Genomic DNA, 19530 nt, shown 5'->3' on the forward strand with positions numbered 1-19530 from the left:
ACGCAACGTTCTTTGCTCTGGCCTTACGGACAGGATTTCGCCGTAACTTTACCGGAGTTTTTTCCGGAATATTCTCCCAACTGCAACTGTTGTCAGCTGTCTCCTCATTAGGAGTCACAGAAACAGTTACATTTGCATCGTCACCAGCGGATGCTGGACGCTGTATATACGGCTGTATCCGGTCAACATTATATCTGTCCACTAGGCTGCGCCTAGGACCGGGAAATAACCGCTTCAACTCATACACATTATCATTTATTTTACGAATAACTTCGTACGGATAAGCAAATTTTTCGGAAAGTTTGGTATTTTTACCAACTTTCCTCGTAAGTTGCCGTACTCGTACAAGATCGCCCAGGCTATAAGTAACCGCCTTTCAGTGGGCGTCCAGCCGGTTAGCATCTCTGCTTTGCTGCAGTACAATGCGCGATTTTGCTATTTCATATCCGGCGGATAGCCGTGTTAGCAATTCTTGCACATATTGAGGATAACTGTTGTATAACAGACTTTCTCTCACTTTAAATAAAGTGTGGAACGGAAAGTTCGGGTGTCTGCCAAAAATCAAATAAAACAGAGAAAATCCGTGGGTGGTTTGTGCTGCGGCGTTATGTGCAAACACAACAGAAGAGACATATAAATCCCAATCTTTCTGCGTCGGTGCAGTAAACATTGCAATGCCCTCCGCAAGCGGGGCCATTTGACGCTCACATAGTGAGTTGCCTTGCGGATGATACGAAGTAGTCATTACCTGCTTAATGCCGCAGAGTTCGGTGATTTTCAGAATTAGTTCGTTCCGAAAATGGGTCCCTCTGTCGTGCAACAGTTTAATGGGCGTTCCAAACGTGAGAAATACTTTCTCTACAAGAAAATCTGCTACTAGGGCAGCGGTATCGTTCACCACAGGGGAAGCTACCACGAAGCGACTTAAATGGTCGATAAGCACTACTATGTACTTATTTCCACGTTCGGTTACTGGGAACGGTCCCAGGATATCAATTGCAACCGTATGAAACGGTGGTGGTACCGGCATAAACCGCATTGTGCCTGCAATTTTGGAGTGCGGCACCTTACGCGCTTGGCACTGGTGACATGACTGGACATAGTGCTTTACGTAAGCATGCATGCCGGGCCACCAAAATCTAGTTACAACTAGATCCCATGTTTTCCGAAAACCCATATTGGCTGTCATGGGTAGGTCATGACAAGCTTTTAAAATATCTTCTCGCATCTGGCAAGGCACCACGAAGCACAGGTGTTTTTCAGTGAGATATCTTCTGTATCGATACAGTACACTGTTTTTCAAACGGTATTCAGCGTTATACCACTTGTATTCGGGGATGTCTCGTCTTTCATATCTCGTATAATACGAGTAAGATTCTCATCTTTCTCCTGCTCCAGTCGAGCATTTTCTGCACCTCATCTTGAATGAGTTTCCGCCCCTGCCAGGAAGTACGACGCGGAGTTGATTTAAACGGTTTAGAGTCTCCAGTGTCAATGGAGTGTGCACTAAAGTTAGTAAAGCCGTACGGCCGGTCTTTCGTAGGAAAGATATCGCGATTATCGCGCAGTGTAGCCAGTATACGGTCGCGCTGCTCACTGCTGAGTTCCAGATTGATATCCGCTGTTCTAAGGATCTCCTCTAATTCAGCATTTTCCTCGTCGGAGTAATGTCGTACACCGGTTTCGTTTACTTGAACCGGATCGGGTAGTTCTTCATACGGCTCGGCTGAGCCAAGATTTGACCCTTTACGAATAATCTTCGGATATTTTGAAGGATTCATTACAAATAAACTGGTGCGATTATCAGATACCGTTACTACCGAATTCGGTATTATCGTTTTGCTTCGCTCCAGCGTGTGCCGGTTAGGAAATACCACCATTCTAGCCTGCTTAATTTTAGTACGGGGCTTGCACTGTACTACTACAGCACTCATCGGTGGTACTCGTACAGTTTCCGTACTGTATATACTAACTCGTTCCCGAGACGATATAGTATCGGCATAATCTTGACATTCAAGATCAAACTCAGTTTTGAGTAAATTAACGTCAGCTTGCGCTAGTTCATCTACTGCAAAGGTAACGCGCCTATTATTATGCGCGCGATATCCAGACTGCACATTAGTGTGACTGTTAGGAATAACGGTGGCATCGGTACACAGGATAACCGGCAACGTACGCAATGCAGCTACTAATACGTCAGCATCTGCCGTATCCGGTAGTTGGTGCAAGTCCACTGCGGCATATGCGCCGTTGCTCACTGGTGGTACTACTGTTACTCCAGAGTTATGGAGATGTTGGACAGATTGTACCTGCTGTACGAATGCCGCTGATGCGGTATCTGTCCACTTAAGTGGTGTCTTCCAGTAAATGTCAAAACTAAAAATGTTACTTTCTAGTTCATTCTGTAGTATTACAGATTTGAGAATATCCAAGGAATTCGGGTTACGGGATATAAAGTCCCAACCGAGTATCAACTCATTCTTCATTTCTGTAGCGAATACGTCGTGAGACGATTTTAAATCCGAAAGATGTACTGATATACTGGTACACAACGAAAGCGACTTGCAGTTACCCGTAATACCGCGCATTACTACTCTGTTCGAGTTTACTGGTAATGTACAGTAGTTATTACTGTGTTCATCACAGAACTCTCGCCAAATGAGTGATGTATCAGCTGCTGTATCAAGCAAAGCAGAGACAGAGATACCATTTACAGTAACAGGCACTTTAACGCTTTTAATGATCTTGGGTGTTTTCTCACTTAGTGAGTTTCCATCATCTATCACGGTACCTCTCTGTGCTTGTACAGTGGTGTCTCCGCTTTGAACATTCACATCCGGTGGGGAAATATCCGGTGGTTTTGGAGGGTTTTCGGGTGCCGCGGCCGTATGACCTCCGTTTACGGGCGGCCGGTGTTTTTTGAACCGTTAGCGCTGGACGAGCGAGATCCGCCTCCACTATCCCGGTTTGACGATCTCCTGGGTCGGCGCTGGGCTTGAAACGCTTTGACTTCCTGAGGAAGAGTTGCTGGATCCGCTCTGTAGTACTGACAATCAGGACTGTAATGACCTTGCTTGCCGCAAGTAAAGCATGTTACATTAAGCGGTGCAGCCGCCCTGGGCGGAGATTTGCTTGCTTTGCTCAGCCGCTTATTCGCTTCGCTCGCATGTTGAGAAATCTCAGTGGTTTCACTGTCATCAGGTTTCCTCTCGGAGAACGAATTCCGTCTGCCACCAGACTGGCGGGCGCCAGGGTTGAATACAGGCACGGCAACGCTGATCCCGTTTTGGGCATCGCTGTTGCGCATTGCCAGGATACGCTGACAATTGCGTGCCTGGATCAGAAAACTGGCAGGCGTTTGCGGTTGGCTTATACCAACACGATCAAACAGGTCCGGGACGCGGCGTAAGCCGTTTATCAGGAAATGTACCTGCATTGCCGGTGCCAGTGCTGACCCACTGTCAGTAATCAAGTCCATTACAGACTGATAATAGTCTTCAATAGACTCCTTTTTAGGATCGTAATACCGCGAAGTTAAAGTCTGTGCTGCCACAGTTTCGCGGTCGTGCTCATAGAACTTCTCCATGAGCTTCAGTTTCCACTGTACCCATGACAGTTTGTCGGGATACTGACGGCGGGCATGGCCATAGAAGTCAGCCGCCCTGCTTTTCAGAGCAGACACTAGGCCTGCCACCATCAGGGCGTCAGTCCATTGGTAAATGGAAGCTACTTCTTCGTAGCGAGTGATGAAATTTTCCACTCGCTCATTCTTGTCACCCTTAAATTCAGGGATTTTAGTTATACATTTAGGCTGCGTTTGCAGTATTCCGTATGGATTATCAACCATTTGGTTCGGTACGAGTCCTGCAGTTGCTGCAGCCCGAACATGGACACCGTTCGGTTGACGTCGTCCATCCTCCCTCGGTCGTCGACTACAGTCGCGAACATCATCATCCACCTCTGTGTCAGAATCATCCCGGCAGCTTCCGCGTGGAAGGAATGCGGAATTGTTACCGCGACCGGAGTGATCCGGTTGACTGACTGAGGCGCAGTACTGCATACTACGAGTATGAGTACCCGAATGCTCGGTTCGACCGAGTAATGCGCCCGTGCGCTGGTACATCCGCTCGTGGGCGGTTGCCTGAGACTGCATCGCGTTGCTATTCCGATCCATACGGGCAACGTGTGGCAATTCAAACGGGTGTTTGCCATACGGCGACGAGCAGTCATATACGTCATCATACTGCTTAGAGCGCAGATTCGATTTTGGCTTGAACTGCCTGCTATTGTCCGCATTAATGCGAAAAGAAACAGCGGGATTACGTGATTGGCTCTTCTGCTGTGCTGCAGTAAAATTCGAACCAATATTACCACGTAACACATTGTCTCGATCATACGAGTATACTACCGTTTCTCGCGCGTCTACGTCATCACTGCTTGCTGAGCAGAAGGGATTGCGGGCCGTGCGCACATCTGCCGGCGAGCGGGTTCGATTTTGCTCTGGTTCCCGCTGGAAACCTCCACGATCTTCCCGGTGTCGGCCGCGACCTTCTGACAACGGTGAGTCTCGCCGGGTGGCAAGTAAATCGAGCGCATCGATAATTCTGTCCAGTTTCCGGTTAGTCTCCACATTGCCGCTAATAAAATGATCTAACCGGTCGCTAGTCTTTCAGTTGGCCTGGTTAAGGAGATCCAGCTTTTCAGCGGTTTTACATTCAGTCCTGTTGCTATCACGTCTCTGCTTTTGCAGTTCATCGACCAATTTCAAAATAGGATCGTTCCTTGATTGATCATCCTGGCTATCGCCAGAAACGGGTACCACATTATCGACGTTATTATCGCTACCGTTCGACATGACGTCGGCGAGAGTATCAGAATCGTCCTCTGATATTAAATTAAGAACTTCCGAAGGAAGCGAATTTAAAGATTCCGAATCGTCGGGAACACGTTCAGGTTGACTTACCACCTCGGGTGGGTGAAAATATTCAGGTGGCAATGGATACACAGCACGGTTGTTCCTCCGTCTGGCAACTTCGGATTTCTGATGGTTTGTTAGCGGCTGCTGATGTTCCGCAGGTTCGCTTAGCTGGTGCATCCAAATAGGCTTTGATGGTAATTAGAGCACACGAGCAACGGCACAATGTCGCTGGATGTCCGATGAACACTGCCGGTGTGCAGGTAAAACAAAAGGTGGAAGTTCTGTCAAGGAGCGCCACTTGTCACAAGCTGTGCAACACTCTCACTCTGTCCGAGGGGAAGATTGGCTACTTCCTAGTCGGAGGGAGCTGCCAGTGCCGCACTACTAGGGGGGAAGAATGGCTACTTCCTAGCCTAGGAAGCTGATGACCAGCAAAACTACTTGCTGCTACTAAACGAAACGAGAGAGCCGCACTTTCCAGATCAAATTTAATAACAAAAGCAAAAGATTAGAAAATGCAACTAACTCTATAACAGAGAATGCCCGGCTTTTATAAGCCGTGAATAACAGCGAGTGACTACGTAACAGCTCCGGCGGCTACGCCGGCCAATAGGAAGACATGCAGGGGATAAATGTACTACATAATAACTCCCGTAAGGAGAGTGCACGACAATATAGAAATTATAGTAATAAAAATACCGTGATAACGAACTTAATAATAAAGATGGAAATACTCCATATAACGTAATCTGCCCGCATTTCATTAAAAACGTTCAAGATTTATTTTTGATTGTTTTATTTAATCCATGTCCGTCGAGCGCATTCATTTGTTGGGCAGGTGTTATGCACGACGCAGACCGCTGATCCGCGCCCGTCCCTGAATTATCGCGGGAAGAAATGGTGCACGGATGGACTGCAGGATCTGCGCTGGGAGGAACTGTCCCGCATTGCTCAGCGATTTCTTCTGATTCTGCCCGACCTCCTTGGTAATTGACTTCCTATAAAGCTATGGTGTCTTTCTAATACAAGTAATATCCACTTTCGGTTATAATCACTTGTATCTGTTAATCGGCATGTTTTTCGATTTCGTAACGGCATTAATGAATTATTGGCATTTCTTGTGAGCGCCTTGAGTTTACGTTCTGGCTTGCTTTGATGTAACAGATGTATACTGCGGCTGACGCTCATTTCGGCTTGCAAACATTTCGACCGTCATTCAACGAGCTAATGGACTTTCTTGCAAATCTCGCTAATAATCCAATGTTTAAGAACGAGATCAATCGAGATCTACTGTTTAAACGAAACCTAGGACAAAATGATGAAAGCTTACTTACTTATACAAATTTTACCATGCCACAAATGTTCATGATCGCACCAGAAACGTGTACGGTAAATCGCACGACCGCGGAATTAAACAATAAAAATACCCAGGAAATTCGAGAAGTATGAAACAGCATAAGAAAATTTAAAAAAGTGTACTCGTAGTCGTATGGAAACTTAGTAAAGCATAAGAAACCTAGGAAAATTAAAAAGAAATGTAGAAAAATATGAACAAGAAAAGGTTATCATAAGTTATAACAGCTAGCTCAACCCGATCATGGTCATCGGTTTATATTAGGTTTTTTGACAGTATCTCCAAAAAAGTCGAAATTTTTGAGTTGCTCGGTCAAGGGTACTCAGCGCTCATCAGGTGTCGTGCGCGACATTAATTCAGGAATTTCATGTTTGGCTCGAGCGCAACATTTCCAAATTTTTTGATTCTTGAGGTAAGACTATTCAGTCATGTATGTCACTTATGAGTCGATAATGTTATACAAGTACGTGTTAAAGTGCTGCATGTTCCCTGAGGTCAGCTGTCTGCTCTGTTTCTGTTATTTTACCATTCGAAGGTCAGTTGACACAGTTTTTTTCTTTTGCACCGTCACGCAGCCTACGCTCATTCTTAAGGCCTATTTATACTTGGGTGTAAGGCCGTCACATCTCACGGAACTGATAAACTTTCACGAGTATACACACTTTCACATCTCCGTCACAGTGCACGTGACTGGGTTGGGAAGTATAAACACATAACCGGACAGTGTCCGGAAATTAGTTCCGTCAACTTTACGGACGTCAAAATCCGGTTTCGTCCGTCAAAATTCGAAAATAGAACTGGTTCTATTTTTTCAAGTTGACGGACGTCAAATTCTGTTTTTCTGCACACGTCTTTCTTTATTCTCGCAAAAGATTCGCGAAGGTTCCCAAAGTTTGCAAGTACTCGCAGCGCAGTTTATGCCGGCTTTTGTATTAAGTACTCGCAGCGCAGTACTCGCAGCAAGTACTCGCAGCGCAGTTTATGCCGGCTTTTGTATTAGGTATTTCGATCGACTTTATATTTAAAAACATCGACTTTTATATAACACGCTTTTATAACACGTTTTCACAACTTCTGAAAAATGACCACGCTGGGCGACGAAGATTTTGATGAGGAGCAACAACGAGAAGAAATGAAAGCAGCCGACGACGATATGAAAAGGGAGTTCTTGATCAAAGAAGTGCGTAAACGACCTGCTCTTTGGGATACTTCGCACGCTGAATACAAGTCACGAGGGAGTATGAAAAAGCTGTTGTGGGAGGAGGTGTCAGCGGCCATTGGAGATCCAGGTAAAACGGTTTCCGTATTATTTTAAACGGGACTTTTTAATGATATACGGTTATTATACATGATTATTGTGACCACATTATGACAATCATTCATAATCTAAAGTAATCTTATTTTAATTCCTTGTTTTATAATATTAAGCATATTATCTTGATCTCTTTTATTGATTTTGTCGTAGCTGAGGTTTGCAAAAAACTATGGACGCAGCTTACGGACTACTATACGAAGCTGCTGAAAGAAATGGCGAAGCCGGTAAAGCTCCCGACCGGATCTGCAGCAAACCAAAAAGGGAAGAAAAAGAAAGAACCAGCCTAGCAGTATTTTCAAGAAATGGAATTCCTGAGACCGGTAAAAGAAACCCGCAAGTAAGCATACAAACATTTTTTATTTACATTGGTTTAGTTATACAGTACGGCATATTTATTTTTGTACATATCTTGCGTTATTTGAATTTTTAATATAATATTATTTAAATTTTATTCAGAACCACAACCAATCTTAAACGGCGCCTGGAAAATGAACCGGAAAGCTCAGACACAACGGTTCTAGAAGCTACCAGCTTTATAGCAAACACTCCAGTCGGCGAAGAGAACGTTTCATCGCAACCAGCATCTACCCCAACGCCGAAAAAGTCCCGAAACGAACTGTCTAAGGTGGCAACTGAAGATAAGCTGGAAGCTGCATTTCTAAGCTATGTCGATAAACTGGGGACACATTTGGACTCAAACAAGAACACCGACTCGGAAACGAATAGCTGGTGTAAGTAGGCAAAGTGGTGTAAAAAAACTATAATAATCATAAAAGCGGACACATCATGTTAAAAAAATTTTGTTTTTAGGTGATTTAGTAAAGGCATCAGTTGTCAAACTGCGCCCTCGCAATCAACTGGAGCTTAAAAAAAGGGTGTTGGACTTGCTCCACGAGTACCAAATGTCAGAACTGGATGACTAATTTCATTTCGACTTTTTCTCTTATACTAATTACGCCAGTAGAAGGTAGATGGAGTTTAACAAAGGTAGATGGAGGTGGGCTTTAACAAATAATTTTTGGTTATTGCTTATCGTTAAAAGTTTAAATGTGCATTGGTTGTTATGGTTTCTATCTTTAATAAGTACAGTATTAGCACGCTGATATACATTGCACAGGTAGCCGTAAGTAGGATAATAAGTAATTGCAAATGTTTCGTGGCTTATTTACAACCAACCTTGATGTCGTTGCTAGTAAAAAACTCAGAAACCACGGTGTATTACTTTTTCCGCCCAAGTGCCATACGTTCTTGCCAAGAGACTTTACCCTGCTCGCTTAAAAAATAATCTCGCAAACAATCACGAATTTGAAGGGGTAAAGTTGCGGCACGATTCGAATAGTTTGACGTCTGTGGTCGAAACAAAGATTGGTCCGGGTTTATTCCCTGTCTCCAGGCTCCCTCCGAAATTGACCCATCCTCCTGTATGAGATCCGAATACGTGGGAGGGTTGTATTTCCGGCTAGTTACGGCAGCAGTCTGCTCTGTGCGTATCAAATAGTTATGTAGTGCCACGGTAGCTTTGATAATAATATCAACAGTTTCGGGGTCACACTGGAGTGGACAAGCCAGAATGCGCCAACGATTCACCAAAATGCCAAAGGCATTTTCTACGATGCGTCTTGCTCGGCTTAGCCGGTAATTGTATATTCGGCTGGCATCGTCCGGATTCTTTTCCGGGTATGGGCGCATTAGATTTTCTTTTAGTGGAAATGCAGCATCCGCTACAAATAAGTGCGGTGTTGGGACTTCTGTTCCAGGAAGTGGCTGCGGAGGAGGGAGACCAAGCTCGCCGGCGTCCAGAGCTTTGCCCAAAGCCGAAGCAGCAAAAGTACCACCATCACTCTGCCGACCGTAGCCGCCGATATCCACAATTTGAAAACAATAATCAGCATCTACGCATGCCAGTAATACGATAGAGAAGTACTCCTTGTAATTGAAAAACTTCGATCCGGAATTATTTGGCGCCTGTAACAACATTTCACTTGTACAGATGTAGTATATATGATATATATAATTATATATATCGTATTGTAGTGACGATTTTTTACTGTTGTAAATAGTACTTAATATATTATATAGTTTTATATACTAGCATAATGGCCTACTAAACTCACTGTGATTTCGACATGTTTGCCATCGATCGCTCCAACACAGTTCGGGAACTGCCACTTGTTCCAGAAGCGCACAGCAATTTCTCCCCATAAATGCGTTGTTGGAGGTGACACATATTCCTCAACCAGATTATCCCAAAATCGCTTTGCAGGTTTCGCGAAAAATAATGTTGACAGAGCTTTTAGACATTCGATATCGCCGCGCAATACTACTTTGCGGAACACCATCAACTAAAATGCTGCGAAAAAAAAGGAAATAAGTACGCTCATCAAGTGTGTTAAAGAACCACAGACAAACCTTAGTGTAAGCCCGGCCGCTCGTCAGGAGTAATTGGTACTAGATGGGTTTTTTTCCGGGTCAAATCTTTCTCCACCAGTTGTAACAAATGCTGATAACGTTCCTTGGTCATCCGAAAATGCTCATAATGAAGTTCGGGATCATCAGAACGCAGGTCGTTTACCATGGTATTCAGTTCAGTTTTTGCAGCTCGCTCTTTGTAAAATTTTCGCATATACAGTCGTCTCGGTAACCTTCGCTTTTTCGATCGAGAACGCCTTCGGGCTAAGAGAAACGCGGGCTAAGAGAACGCCTTCGGGCTAAGAGAATTAGCACCGTTTTATGTTATGTCCATGTTTTCTTTCGTACGTTCATTAGGACGTACATAAAATGCATTTCTGACGGACGTAAAGAAAAACGTGACTGAAGTGAAGTATAAATAGGCCTTTACGCTTCTGATTTCTGGAGACCTGTCTGCTACCTTTATTGGGAAAAATTTGTGTTTGTCTTTGCAGATTATGTACTGACTGGCCTGTACGGAAGCTTGAATGTTGAAGTACCGGGGTGTCTGCGCAGACAGACCGCTGGGTTTTGTCAGCCGGTACCCGGAAGTCCATCGCGTCAGCCATGTTTTCCTTACGGACCAGTCAGATCAACGTTGTGAGCGACAACAATATGCTGCTGTACGGAGTGTGTGTAGTGGACGTGGCCGACACCGGTGTCTACATCGGTCTACTGTGCCGCGACCGTCGCCGCGAACTCATCCCTTTCAACAGGTTCTTCCTATCCCAACTCAGAGAATACACAACATTTGATTGGGAGACGGAATCATGGGAGACGGTTCTGGTGGAAGTGCTGCGTCGTGAATATCCCGGTGGTGCGTGGCGCTGGGGGCCCAGGAAAAGCATCAATCCGTCGGTGTCAACCTTGGCGTGCTGGTCGAACTGTACCGTGGTTGTCGTTCAGGGGCAGGATGACACCAGCGCCACCTTGGACGGACATTTTCCCCAACATCGCTTTCGCTTTCAGGTGCCGGACTATTGGTGGGCGGGGCCATCGAAGGAGCGACAGCGGGTTCCGCATGTGACGCTGCTAGTGTGTATTCCACCGGGTCGCTTTGCGAAGCGCAGTATGCTCCTGATTGTCGCGGGGCATCAGCAGCACATCTACTGCAGGTGAGAAATAGGGCGAGCACGGATTGGTTCCATGTTTTCGACTGGCAAGGTCAATCTGCCGGCCAGGTGGTCTGCGTCGACATCGTGGACGGGCAGTTGCAGTATATCGTGGACCTGCACGATAGCGTCTCGCTTCCGCAGCTTGAAGACCCGGCACAGGTTCGTCGACTTTGAAACCTGTTGTTATTAACTTATTATGATACGATTACAGTGATGTCATGGGAAAATGTGATTGTCGTTCACTTTCCTCAACTTGCTCAGCCTTGCTGACTTGTTGTTATGATTGCTTACAGAAGATCGTTGAGCCACTGCACCGTGCGTTAATTCTCTTACTTCCTTTTTTCTTGCGGGAGACGTTGGCTTCGGTTGAACCGGGATGATGGATGGATCCCCGACACTAGGAGTGGATGTGTGGGCCAGTGTGGCAGGAAGTTTTTGCCCATCTGGACGCAGTAACACGGACCCTGATGTGCGCTCGGTGTGCTGCACGCGGGAGCCTATTCTGGACGCGCTTGCTCTGGCTGATATTATCATCGAGATAAGCGTTGCCAGCGATCATCTGCAATGTTTCGACTGCAGAGGACACACCCTAACTGCGCCCATCTTCAGTTGCCTGCATCCCTCCATCAAACACGTTATCCTGCATGTCCGCTGCCCCAAGAACTACTTCGGTTTACCTGACATCATTGCTTTGCTAGACATGATTCAGTACATAGCGCGCGTTCGTCCCGGAGTCCACCTTACGGCCGTGTGTGTTGTCGGCATCAGCAGTTTAATGGTGGATGGCGGCTATTTTCTTGTTGATCCGAATAATACGGGGCCCGAGGCCCGTGCAGTGCATAATCCCGTAGAATTTAACGGAACCGGGATGCAGCTTTTTAAAGTTGTGAACTAGAACCGAGGCACCGGCATACTGCGCTTCACAAAAAGCCCCGATGGAACGTTTATCGGCAGCGTCACATTTGAAACCCCCGTTGCTCCTCCATCGTTGCTTGCTCCGCCCATCAGTGGCTTAGCACAGACCGGTAGCGGTGTTAGTCTGTGTCAGTCTAGGTAGCGCCGCTGTCATCCTGCCCCTGGATAACGGCCACGGTACAGTGCATCAACCACAATAATGAGACTGACAGTAGCGGATTGATGATTTTACCCGGCCACGGACGCACCACACCGCAAAGATATTCACGACGCAACACTTCCACCGAAACCGAGAATTTACCGAATATGATATTGAGCTCATGCTCACGATCATATTCGGTAAATTCACTGTTCTTGGATTGGAGACCCTGTTGAAAGGGATGAATCCTCGGCGACGGTCTTTGCACAGCAGATTTTGTGCCAGCAAATCCGCACTTAGATTCGATACAAATGCATGAAATATGCAGAACAAGAAAATCCGCAGAAAGAACTAACAGGCACTAAGGTGGGAGGGACCAGCAGGGCAACCATTCAATGGCTAGAATAATTATCGTCTTAGTTGTTCGCTGAACATCGCTCAGTGAACTTGGGTGAAGTTGTGTACAGTCCCACATTGGACTAGCTTCTGTTGCTGCTGTTTTGCCACTCGAAAGACAGCCGATATACGTTTCTCCTTTCCAAATCTGTTGTCTACATTCCGGCGACTGTTTGCATTTGTTTTGCTTGACAGGTACGGAAAATCTTTTGGCTAGTATCACGTCGTGCGGATTGCGCTGGTCATTGATAACTGAACAGTGAACACGTTGAGTTGTTTGACAGCTGAGCAGTTAGTAAAGGGTCTTGATTTGCATCGTTAACATTCTTTGTTCGCAGACTGTACTTCGAACGCCAATATGTCTTCAGCCCGCGCCCGAGACATCAACGTTATGGGCGACAATAACGTCTTGCTGTACGGGCGTGTGGTGGACGTGGCGGACAACGGGCTCTACATCAACCTACTGTGCCCCAAAGGTCAACGCGAATTCTTCCCCTTCCAATAGGTCTTCCTCTCCCAGCGCTGTACCCAACAAGATTTCATGTGGAATCCACCGAAAGAAAGCGTCGAAGTGCTGCGCCGTGATGGTCTTGGTGGGCCGTGGCGTTGGTGGCCCGCAAAACTGATCAGTCCGACGAGGAAGTGGGACTCATCGTTCCGGCCACGGTTCTGGAGAGACTGCATGGTGGCGATCGCTCAGGGTCTGGAGGACGACGGGGTCGCGTGGACGGACATCGTCCCATGCACCGCATCCGCTGTCTCGTGCGAAGGAACGCGAATCCGATGCAAATGTGGTTGCCGCCGCCAGAGACGCGTCTCGGGTATGCCAAACCGGGACGTTTTGTTAAGTGGCGTATGCTGCCGCTGCCCGTGGACTGTCATGGAGCGTCAACAGCACAGATGTTGCACTTGATAAAGGAATATTATGGGAGAAATACCGCTGAAGGATACGTGGTCAGTGTTGACGTTGCGGATGCGGAGGTGCAGTGTGTTGTGGAGCTTGGTGATGACTGTGATGGTATCGGGTTGCCGCAGAAGCAGGTTGGTAAAGGCCTTGTTACGCTAAGCTGCAGTCCTCAATTTTTTTTGGGTACTTACTTACTTTTGCCCGGTTCTACGGCAAGCAATTTTTTGACGTGCTTTAGACATCGTCGGAGCACAACACGCCGTCTTTAGAGCGGCATGTTTCAGTATACTTATGGAGCCCCTTTTTATGTACATTTACACGTCTAATATACATGGTCTACGAAACTATATTATGGCTTTTTGAAACTCAAAAAACAACCATCCAAAGGACATCTTTTGGATGAAGAAGACATGGGCGCTTTTTTCTCGAATAGAACCGGGTTGGGGTTCTGGGTACATATGACTTTGTGTCAGTTACTACCTGTAAAGTAGTATCCGTTGCTTATCGCTTATTGGCTCAAATCAAGCACCAGGCGGCCTACCATTCTCCCGATCCAAAATTGCTAATACCAAGCCTGCGCCCTGCTTTTAATTTTTTCTCAAGGTCTACTGTTGCTGATCGCTGCGTTTTGTAACAGGGAATCCTGCAGCCATTGTACAACATGCTTAGCAATCGCCTTCCGGGTATTCTGCACGAGATGGCGGCTTCTATCGAACTGGGAATTACCGATGGACCACCAGCGCTTAGCGTGGATGTATTTCAACAAGTCTTTGCCCATCTGGACACGCTGACGCAGAACAAATTGCGCGCGGTGCATTCCAAGTGGAAAGATATTCTGGACAAAGCGGCTCCTATGAAGGCTCACATTGTCATCGAGACGGGCGAAAATCTTTCTAATTTGCAGTATTATTTAACTGCTCCCATCTTCAAATGTTTGCGCCCCTCTACTAAGCAAGTTATCATCCATGACCGCAAGCACTGTTTCGACATGACGGACTTCGTCGCCGTGTTGGACATGTTGGACTATATGGCGCGAACCTATCCCGGGATTCGTCTGACAGGGATGTACGTGGTCGGCGTCACGAACTTGTCGTCAGAATGCGGCCGAAGCAATGAGCACTGGAGGTTGGTAGAATGCGATGTGCACCCTCCAAACGAATATTTCGGGACCCCGCGTGCCGCGTCTGGTCTTCTGGCTGACTTGACCGAAACCCGCCGCGATCTACCCTGCGATTTTATACATCTGGTGCGCTGCCGAGTGTGTGTGCGCTACTACTTGGTCGAACATTGCGAAAGTTTGAAAGGATCCTTGCAGCTGGATGTCGACATGCCCATGACGCGTCAGCCGCTGCGCGGGGACTTTGCGTCCACGGTGTGGGAGGCGGTGGAAGCGGCGCTACCGGAACCTAGTGAAGAAGAGATGCAGGCGTTAGCGCAGTGGTTGACGGTGGTGGCGTCCGATGAGTTCAAACAACTATATCGCAAAATGGTGTTCAGAGTGAGTGAGACCCTTAAGAATTTAAAAACTTAATAATAATGAATAAATTTGCCATCTTTGCTAATTTTTTCTGAACGTGTTTTACTCAGATTACATCCGGCACTGTCTGGCAGTTATTCCTTAGAGAAACTGCAGTGTTTCTAGAGTGACGATCGGTTTTCCGTAAAGCTGGTTGTTCTTAAATGCTATGCATGACGCAAACCGGATATCGTCAGTATACGTTATTCTGTTTCTGAAAACGATCAACGCATTCAAGTTTTGATTTGTAGAATGATTTTTATGCTGTCATGCCATGATCCGAGTTGCTAATCCATTTCCGGTCAACTGTAATTGCTGTTTATAGGTGTTGTGCGCAACGCAGACCGCGGATCCACGTCCTTCCTCGGCATACCACGGGAAGAAATGGTGCACGGACGGACTACAGGGGTTGCGCTTGGAGAAACTGTCCCGCATGACGCTGCGATTTCTGCTCATTCTACCTGAATTTCTGCACAGGTGTTTTCCCAAGTAGCCAGACAGCTGGTATCTTCGGATTCGGCATAACAGGGGCACTCTCCTCCCAACGGGTGCGTTGCAATAGATTCTCTTTTTTCTCACTGTTGTCGCGGCGTTTGTTTTAGCCTTTTGGGTGTTCAAATTGGCGGCCCGCTTGTGTTTTCTTTACCAAAACCTTTTCTTATCATCTGATGCTGTTTAGACTCTAATTCTGCATAATAGTTTTAATTTCGAAAATAGCGTGATAGCATTTGCTGTAATCTTTATGCTGATTTTAATAAACTAAAAGCATGCACCGGTTGGTTCATTGAAGAAACGGTTACCCGTGTGCAGCTGCCGTTTTCGATAACTTGTCTGCTATCTTTACTACGTAATTAGACAGATCAGCTTTTTTCCCGAAGTTATGGTAATTCAGGAAATTCACATCTTTTGCTGACCAACAATTCCCAAAAAATGGCGAAGTGATGTCGGGTATTCTAATTTTTTTGGTTATTTTCGACATACAAAAAAAAACAGTAAAATCTTCAAAGCAAAGCACAAACGGAAACGCAAACCGGAGTGGTCCACAACGCTAACACAGATGCAGCGATAAAACAGATTATTTCAAGACAATATTTAACGGAGAACCGCCACTGTCACTCGGACCAGTGAGCAGTTTCGAAAGGCGACGGCCAAGGAGCAGCAGGAAGCGCAGTGAAAAACGGGACAGCTCTTCCCAGCGCAGATCCTGCAATCCATCCTTGCACCATTTCTTCCCACGAAGAAGCGACGACGGACGCGGATCCGCCGTCTGTGTCGTGCACAGCACCTGTCAAGCAACCGAATACGCTTAAATGAAAACCGCTCTGAATTCTGTATTTCCCTTAATGATCGATCCATATTTCGAAAAATCATATAAATGGGTGCACCTTTCCTAACTGCTGACTACCAGTTAACGGTGTTCGCGGGCTACCGTTCTTACGCGCTGTTACATTACTACTTACAGGTTCCGAGCCGTTATGCTGCTTGAAAATTTTGTTCTTCAAAAGCTGATTATATTTTGATTTACAAATTTTCAGTTTTTGATCAGATTTTGTTATTAAGGTTCAGGTCGTTGCATCTACGGGCCGACTACGGCAGATTCAACACCTTTCGTAAGTCAAAGCCTTAAGCTTATTAAGTACTGACTAGCCGGGAGGCCAGACACTGTATGTGACCGTATTGTGCAGATGTCCATTCATAAGATGTTTCGAAGTGATGATACGTAATTCGAGCCAAGCCAGAGGCAAACGCTTACTCACTTTGCAGACCGCCATGCGATGCAACGCGTGGTTGTCCTCCGCCTCGATCGCCGCCAACCACGCCGACAGTGCCCGCGAAGCGGCTTCGCTGGGAGCCGGTAAGGCCGCTTCCACCGCTTCCCACACTGTCGACGCCACATCTCCGCCCACCGGCACACGCGTCCAGGGCAAATCAACATCCAGCTCCAGGCTGGTATCCCAGATCTTCAGCAGTTTCGTCAAATCATACTGCAGGCGCACCCTACACCGGACCAGATGGATAGCATTACAAGGCAGATCCCGGAACGCTGCGATCAGATCGCCCAAGTGGCCGCTGAAGCCATTCCCGGCGCCTGGCTTGTGCACCTCACAGGCTTGCGGGTCCGTGGAGAAAACGGGATGGCGCGGTTGCGAAAACAAATTCGTAACGCCGGCCACGTACACTCCGGTTAGACGGATCCCGGGGCGGTTTTGTGCTACGTAGTGAATCATGTCCAGCATGGTATAAAATTCCGGCACGTGGATGCTCTGCTCGCGGTCATGGAGGATAACATTCTTCGTGGAGGAGCGCAGGCGCTTAAAGATGAGTGCCGTGAGGATGTACTGTAAATCAAGCAGCTGTGGGTTAGTACCACCCGTCTCGATGATAATGTTGGCCGTCAAATCGGGAAAGTCCAGAACAGCGTCCCACGCTGGGCACACCGCGCGCAGCTGGATTTGTGTCGGCGTGTCCAAGTGGGTAAACACTTCCTGCCACTCGTCCAGCCGCAGTACACAGCATTCATCCATCGTCCCCAAAACATTCACACACTTAACAGGAGCTTGAATCGCACGCAAGATACCAGGAAGACCCCGGATTAGTGCATTGTGCATCGCCCGCACAATTTTCTATGAATGATGCATAAAAAAACTGAATTAGAAAATTAGCATTCGAGCCTTTTTTTCAATCCACGCATTCTTAATCACAATTTGTGATAAAAGCGAAATCTAGCAACGCAGTTATAACTGGTCTGTCAAACTGTAAAATGAATCGGATCATTCAGCATTGTATTTTTGTGCAATAACCGGGCTAAGAATGATTCACGGGGTAAGAACTAAGATAACGACAAACCTGTGCCACGTCTTGGGTCTGTGGCGGCGGAAATTCCTCCGGACGCCCGTAGCTATCTTGAGTATCGCCTACCTCCACAATATACTGCACCTGCTCATCCGCGACATCAACCCAGACCACTTGACCTTTGGAGTCACGTCGCCACATTGTCTGCAGATCCTGTATCACCTGCACCAGCTGCGCCACTGACGCCCCACGACACTCAAGGGGAAACGGCATGTTGCACTTCACAAAGCGCCCCGGTCCAACGCGCAAGGGCAACGTCAGCCGCGACCACATAAAATGTATCGGCCGCTGCTCCGTCCACCAGTTATCCGGCACGGGATCGCGGATACGGTGCTTGGGGACGATGTCCGTCCAGGTAACACCACCCTCGCTCTCGCCCTCAACCACGGCCACAGTGGAGCACTCCCAGAACTCACACCAATACGATGCGTCCCAAATTCGTGCAGGATTTATCATTTTTGCGGGACACCAGCGCCATGGCCCGTCGGGACACTCACGTCGGAGCACTTCCACGGGAAGGGGCTCGGTCTGATTCCAATACCTATTCAGGCAGCGCTCGGAAAGGGAGACCCTGTTTAACGACACGAATTCGCGTCGACGCCCGGGACACAGCAAATCGATGTGGAGCCCGTTATCCGCCACGTCCACCACGCGGCCGAACAGCAGGGTGCGGTTGTCCCCCACAATGTTGATGTCACGGGCTCGTTCCACAGTGACAAACATGGCTTTGGTAATGGGTGTCCGGGCATAACCGAAAATGCAAAGCATAGTAGAAGTACAGATACATACAACAGTTCTGTATTTATGTACTTACTGCAGATGTTGTACGACTATGACAGTACTGTGCAAGCTGAAGCGAATTCAAGCAATGAACGTAAGTAGGTGGCAATACTGTATCGTACCTAAGCTGGGAAGCAACTGAACAGTCAGGAAAGATGAAAAGGATAGCCATGGCAGAAGAGAAAGCAAACAGGAGACCAGAAGTAATTACAAAAGTGCAGAACCCACGAGAAACCAGAAACCGTACACGATATACGGATTCTGCCTGCAACAGAAACGTACATATCTACTCTGTATACTACCCACAGATTCTCCGTACCTCTCTTTGCGAAGCGTAACAGCCGTTACTGTCGTTACAACAGAACTGGAATACAGGATTGTATGAAGAATTTTCTGGCGTTGGGAAGGAAAACAGTGTATAGGCTGACTTTTGGATGGATGAAGCGCAGCAGATCTGCAGTAGAAATAAGCAGACAACGATCGATGCAATGTCGATCGTCGTAGCAAATGACGTAGATTTGACTTATCCGTGCCGTTGGTTGACGATGGATTTCTGGGCAGTTTGTTAGAAAACACAATGACGAAATTTCGGGGACTTCGCAAAAATTTGGAAATGTTAACCGTTAACATAGCATTTCATAAATCGAAAACCTCGAAATACTGGATCACGAAGGGAAGCATACTTACTAGAGCAACCGCGCTGCCACACTGGGCGGTTCTCCCTGCGTGGCTGCGTCAACGGCAACCATCAGATTTTTGTAGATTGACTAAAAGATTGTAGATGTGACTGGTAACTGGTAAGTCGTTATAAAGCAATTTCCGTAGGAATACTCTGTATGTAAAGGTTAAGCTGAAGGGAGATCGTCCATATGCA

General features: G+C 46.9%; 1 protein-coding gene across 1 annotated transcript; it reads right to left on the bottom strand.

The window, feature by feature from the left end:
• Window positions 1-16018: 16018 nt before the first annotated feature.
• On the bottom strand, window positions 16019-18621 carry LOC129582761 (uncharacterized). Its single transcript, XM_055474370.1, has 3 exons — window positions 17871-18621; window positions 16781-17647; window positions 16019-16308 (listed from the first exon to the last, which is right to left on the bottom strand). Exons 1-3 carry the CDS (start codon window positions 18597-18599, stop codon window positions 16099-16101), a joined length of 1806 nt encoding a protein of 601 aa, XP_055330345.1. The 5' UTR covers window positions 18600-18621; the 3' UTR covers window positions 16019-16098.
• Between the last annotated feature and the right edge of the window lie 909 nt (window positions 18622-19530).

The sequence above is a fragment of the Paramacrobiotus metropolitanus genome, unplaced genomic scaffold (assembly GCF_019649055.1).
Source record: "Paramacrobiotus metropolitanus isolate TYO unplaced genomic scaffold, Prichtersi_v1.0 Parri_scaffold0000008, whole genome shotgun sequence".
Lineage (NCBI taxonomy): Eukaryota > Metazoa > Tardigrada > Eutardigrada > Parachela > Macrobiotidae > Paramacrobiotus > Paramacrobiotus metropolitanus.

What these genes read in the sequence shown, in the direction of transcription:
- LOC129582761 (XM_055474370.1), bottom strand. Translation starts at nt 18,599, where the DNA reads ATGTTTGTCACTGTGGAACGAGCCCGTGACATCAACATTGTGGGGGAC. An exon ending in AGACCCAAGACGTGGCACAG is followed by an intron (nt 17,648 to 17,870) that starts GTTTGTCGTTAT and finishes CATCATTCATAG; the next exon opens with AAAATTGTGCGGGCGATGCA. An exon ending in ATCGCATGGCGGTCTGCAAA is followed by an intron (nt 16,309 to 16,780) that starts GTGAGTAAGCGT and finishes GTTGCTTGACAG; the next exon opens with GTGCTGTGCACGACACAGAC.